We start from the raw sequence: 5,896 nt of genomic DNA, 5'->3' as shown, positions 1-5,896 counted from the left end.
TATGTTTTCTTATTTATAATATTTTAATAAATAAGAAAAATATAATTTTTATTGGATTACTCATTTCTTTAAATATATATGGAGTTTCGAATATTTTTATAAATATTTTTCTTCTTAAATATTAGAAATTAATCGAATTAAAATGATCCACCACTAATAAAAAAAAAATTTACTAAGTTACCCGTAATAAATAATCAAACTAGTCAAAAATTAAAAAGTTAGAATATAAAATAATATACAAAATAAATAAATATGAAATAAAATATAACTTCGGTTCTTTTGGTTCAGAACCGGTCCTGGTTCGGTTCTTACATATAAATAGTTCCGGTTCGATTCTTAAAATATTATTATTTCGGTTCTCGATTCTTTCGGTTTCGGTTCGGTTCGGTCCGATTCTGACCGGTTGCCCACCACCAAGCGAGACCATGGTCTCCTGGGCGATGTGTAAGCTTAGCTGTCTCTTTTATTTTTAAAAACTAGTGGTGACAGTTTAAACTAATTTTTATTATATTAATTTTTGGTTTCACATGAGTGCTCCTCAAATTATTTTTTTTAAATAAAAATAATTTTATTATTAATTTTGTATTTGACGAGAATATGGCTAAATTAATTTTTATCTAAATTATAATATTTTTTATAAGGATTATGTTTGACGGAAGGGGGCTTAAATTAGATTTTATCTAAATTATAATAACTTTTCATTAAATTTGTATTTGACGTGAGGGTGGCTCAATCTAATTTTTATCTAAATCTTATTTTTTTTTATAAGTATTGTATTGAGAGGAGGGCGACTCAAACTAATTTTTTATATAAATTATAATGATGTTTGATTAGTATTGTATTTGACTGAATTACGGATCATACTAAGTTTTATATAGATTATAATATAATTTCATATTAAAATTTATAAAAGAAACTGCGGAGAATTGCGGCTTTACTTGCTAGTTAATTCAAAAGGTTAGATTTTCAAAACTTCATTTATTCCAAGCAATACATATATTTATCTGAATATATGATAATTACATATGTATAATAAAATTATGGTATATAAAATAATATTTATATTTAGAAATAATATTAAATTAATTTTAATTAATCATTTTAGCTTCTTTCCGATTATCTAATTAATTTATGATTGTGCATTTACCTATTAACTTCGATTCTCAGTTTATACTTTGCATGTGTTTTTTTCTTCTTTTATTGCAAATTGGGAAAAGAAACAATCTACCAAGTTCACTGATTATGCTCAGTTTCGAAAAGAAACATGCAAGACTTTGAGCTTCCAGGAAAGAAGCTCCACAACTTCCTACTGTACTCATTAAGCTCATATAAATCTGAAACAATAAAGGATGATTAAAACTGAACAACATTTTAAAAGGCACCAAGCAATTCATACAAACACAAGTACCAATTCATGCGAAGATAGATTTGCAAATCCACAAACTATACTCGTTTACAGTTTTAAAACTGAAAAATCTAATTTTGATAAGCTTCGTTTGTTTTTGTTGCCTTGCCTACCACCATTCCTTCCCTACAGCACTACACTATTCAAGAAGCTCTTCTCAACCTCTTAAAACGATTTAACTTAAGTTAGGATTGTTAAAAGATACTAAGTCCTACCATATCCTTAACTTTAATGTGGAGGTTCCTACTGCCCTTGAACACCAGCACTTTAAATAGTTGCCTGTGGAGTATCACCAGTTGACGGCACACTTGGTGCAGCTTCAGCACTTAATGGTGCACTTTGAATGATTTCAGGTGCAGTGCCATAAACATTTACAGGTGCATTCAGATCTACTGCTGCACTTTGAACATCTAGATGTGCACCTTGCACATTCACAGGTGCACTTTGAACATCTACTGGAACACCTTGAACACTTAGTTGCACACTTACTATATCCATGCTAGCGAGCTCTTCAAGGTCTTGCAATGCCTCTAGGGCAATGACTGCTGTTTCATTCAAGTACGGCTTCACAACGCTTATTGCTGTCTTGATTCTAGTTTGCTGAAAAAAAGTTCAAAGCAGTTAATTTACCAAGTACATGACACATTAAATGCATAGAGTATCAGACGATAGTACATCAATAACTCGAAAATCAACTTACATAATGTTCAACTCTCGCCTTAAGACCTTCATAGGCCATCAACTGCATTTCTGACATCAAACTTGCTGTCTGCAATGCATTCTACAATTCCAAAAAGCCAATCAAAAATCAAGCGCTATAATCTTTAAAAAATAATTAGTCATATGACATGCAGGTGCAAAAATAAATTTATAGTATTTTCTAGCTATCCCAAGTTCCTAATATAATATTTGGGTTTCATCAAGCAATATACTTTCAATAGAAAAATATCAGTAACTGCAATGGTATTCAGGCTCAATTGCCAACGCAAACACAATTTTTTACAACTATATTATAGAGCAATTCTTAAACCTATCGTATCAATCACAGCACATCTATATTTGCAATATTAATACCTAATGAGGATTCATAAGCATTTAAAGGACCAATTAAAGCTCCTATCTAGTATATTTCTTCAGCACCCAACCGTTATGATACCACAAAATAATTCAACATTCATTCAAATGCCATACTCTGAAACTTTATATTTTAAAAAATTCATATACGGCCCTCAAAGATATGTAATTTGCACAAGTACTACTTGTAATTCAATAAGACTCTTTTTGTATTACAGGAGCTGATATCTTAGAACTAGCAACTAAACATATACCTATGCTTTTGGTAGCACTAAAAAAACATTGAAACAAGAAAACACTTCTTAACAAGAGGACAAGGAGATGAAAAGAAGACAAAAATCATACAAAATATATGAAATTATAATGGAGAAAATGTTCTACACAAGAAAAACTAGAAGAGAACATAGAGAACACATTAATTTATAGGGAATTATCATAGCCATAATAAAGGTCACCCGATCAGGAAAAAGTAGATCCAATAAACATTTATCATATATCATATGCACAACTAGAGACATTTGTTGACAAATGTAAACTTATTTGCATAATTCACACTCTTTTGTTACTGAACCAAATTACCAAATTTATTGCTTCAATAATTAGTAATACCAAGTATCTATTCCTGCAGTACGTTATTCTGTAGCAACCCAATAATCTAGCCTTGTAAATCAAGTCATTCTGCAGGATGTACGGTTGCTTCTCTATGAAGGATGATATGTAATTACAATATACATAATTACATAAACATATTAAGATATATTTGACAGCAGATAATTTATTTTCTCTAAAAGTTACATAGTCAGGATAGTCAAGGATAGCCAGGGTTTCAGGGAAACAACTTCTCTTCTTAGATATACTAGGTAGGTTTGGTTTGTTTACAAATAGAAATACAATGGATAATGCTTATTGTTGTACATCTATAAGCGGTAAGTCACATCACAACTATACTAAATTTCTAATCTTTAACAGTCATAGAAATTCTCTTTATAATGAACATATAATTATTTAACTTCCATTTATACTTGGCAAATATCAACTCACTAGGGTTAGCTGCGACGCTCAATCAGGTTAAAGTTTCATACTCTGTTTGAGCATATTTTAAGTTGGTACAATCAACCTTAAAACCATTACTGGTAAAAAACCATATTTCCTTGATTATGTTTCACTCATTGATTAAAAAATAATACCAATAAATCCCCTGAATCGTATGAAAATTCAATTTCAAATTATGTATATGCATTTTAAGCCGTGTCATGTTACTTAAATGAAACACAGTGCAAAACTCTGATAGCAACAGATTATATATATACATATAAATAAGTTACCAAGGTAAAATAACCATGTCATGTTACTTAAATGAAACACAATGAAACCTCTGGTAGCAACAGATTATATATACAAATAAATAAGTTACCTTTCTGGGCCGGCCCAAAGGATTTCCACTCACTTTCTTTGGCTTCTTTGGTACTGGAAAAACTCCACCTCCAGCAGCCCCATTAGCACCAACAGCATTTTTTCTAGGCCGACCTCTGCCTCTTTTGCCTTCCACAGGAACCAGTGCTTTCCCTCCCTGTTCCTTGGCGCCCCCATTCACCACAGGAGCAGTTTCCATCATCTCCAACTTAGTTCGCCTGCCACGGCGTCTCTTGCCCAAAACTGTAGGAGGAGTAACCACAGGAGCCCCATCACCAACATTGTTATGTGCTGCATCATCTTTCATGGATGAAACAAAAATAGCTCCTTCAACCCCAACTGAATTTTGCACCTTCCGCGGCCTACCCCGCCCCCTCTTGGCTGGAACCACATCACTCTGTTCAAGGGGGACCACATTGGCCACCGCACCCGCATCATACATAGCCCCGCCATTACTAACCACTGTTGGAGCACTATTGACAGGCACAGTTACAACATCACTCACAGGTGCAGGTACAACATTACTCACAGGCGCAGTTACATCAGTACTCCCATTCCCCCCATTAAACTGATATTCAACAGAATTAAGTCCAACAAACAAATTCGAAGCCGGCACCCCAAACCCCTGCTGATTCTCGAAACCCCCCACACTCAATGGCTGGGGAGACAACCCCATCAGCCCTCCATTGGGCTGAAGCTTCGGAGGCCTACCCTGCTTTCTCTTTACCCCATCCAAAACCACAACTTGACCTTGGCTCGTACCATTATAACCACCAGCACCATTAACACTTGCAGAAGTCACAGTCAGAGATCCCGCACCATTCAAACTTGCAGAAGGTACAGTAATAGATCCCGGAAACATATAAGAGTGTTTGTTCAAAACAAGTTGACCACTAATCTTCATCCTCTTAAGTTGCTGAGTCAACTCGTAACCGTGAGTTTGTGAAGGCACAATCTTAAACGTACTCTCTATGTACTTAGCTATAGCTTGTCTACTCGACCCATCTTTTTCATTCAGAGCTACAATTGCACTTCTAATCATCTAATTAAAGCACAAACACAAAACAAAACACAGCTCAGACAAACAAAAGACAAAACTAAACTAATTTACACTAAAACAAGAACAGAACACAACCATATACACACAACTCAGACACAAGACAAAACTAAATTAAAACTAAATCTTAAACAAGAACATAACATAAACACACATATATACATACATACATAAATTGTTACATAAAGTTGAAATCGTGTACCTCTTCATAAGATGGTTGGTTAGCAACAGGCGGAGTATCATAGACAGGTGTAGTTGTATAGTTGGTCACCGGCGCGTAGTTAGCAGGCGGCGCGTAGATAGCAGGCGGCGCGTAGTTGTTCACCGGAACAAACGTCGACGGCGGATCTGACGGCGGAAACTCCATAGAAACAAAGAAGGAAGGAGGGTCTGTTGAATTTTTTTAGTATTTGATTTATTTTAGAGAGGAGAAGAGAGAGAGAAAAATAAGTCGAATTATTAAACTTAATATTTTGGGGGAGAGGATAAAGATGAAATATAAATGAGCTGTTTTACTATTTTTAGGGTTTTATTGTTTTATTTTAGTCGTATTTTATTTATTACATGATGTAATTTAGGTAGAGATAGACATGAATTCTAGATCTATACTGAAAAGAAAACAAGGTGAAGTTACAAGTGTAATAAAGTTGCTGTGATCAAATCTAGCCGTTGATTTGATTTGTATATCCCAGCTGTATCTATCACCTAGATTTGTGACGGTTGATCTTTTCATGCCTTTTCTAATGTCTTGTTTGGATAGGCATCGGTTTTCAAATTATTTTTTTCCCCTGTATAATCAGGATATATCTTGCCTATCAAAAAAATTTAAGGATATCCTGGGCTCAATTTAATATTTTTTATAGGACTGGTGTATTAGTGTTTCTTGATTTATAATACGAACAAAATTAGTTTTAAGGTTAATTCGGCTAGGATCCAAAAAGACAAGT

General features: G+C 33.8%; 1 protein-coding gene across 1 annotated transcript; it reads right to left on the bottom strand.

Annotated features, from left to right (window-relative positions):
- Window positions 1-1,348: 1,348 nt before the first annotated feature.
- Window positions 1,349-5,446, bottom strand: LOC141717993 (uncharacterized). Its single transcript, XM_074520315.1, has 4 exons — window positions 5,152-5,446; window positions 3,894-4,934; window positions 2,106-2,186; window positions 1,349-2,005 (listed from the first exon to the last, which is right to left on the bottom strand). The coding sequence occupies exons 1-4, from the start codon at window positions 5,314-5,316 to the stop codon at window positions 1,673-1,675; spliced, it is 1,620 nt and encodes a 539-aa protein (XP_074376416.1). The 5' UTR covers window positions 5,317-5,446; the 3' UTR covers window positions 1,349-1,672.
- Window positions 5,447-5,896: the final 450 nt, after the last annotated feature.

The sequence above is a fragment of the Apium graveolens genome, chromosome 4 (genome assembly GCF_009905375.1).
Source record: "Apium graveolens cultivar Ventura chromosome 4, ASM990537v1, whole genome shotgun sequence".
Classification (NCBI taxonomy): Eukaryota; Viridiplantae; Streptophyta; class Magnoliopsida; order Apiales; family Apiaceae; genus Apium; species Apium graveolens.
Note: the sequence above shows the minus strand (reverse complement) of the source record. Positions and strands in the feature narration are given on the sequence as shown.

Bases quoted from the DNA above. Each gene is read 5' to 3' on its own strand.
- LOC141717993 (XM_074520315.1), bottom strand. From the start codon at position 5,316: ATGGAGTTTCCGCCGTCAGATCCGCCGTCGACGTTTGTTCCGGTGAAC. The intron at 4,935-5,151 runs GTACACGATTTC...TGCTTTAATTAG, and splicing joins ACCAACCATCTTATGAAGAG to ATGATTAGAAGTGCAATTGT. The intron at 2,006-2,105 runs GTAAGTTGATTT...ACTTTTTTTCAG, and splicing joins AGGCGAGAGTTGAACATTAT to CAAACTAGAATCAAGACAGC.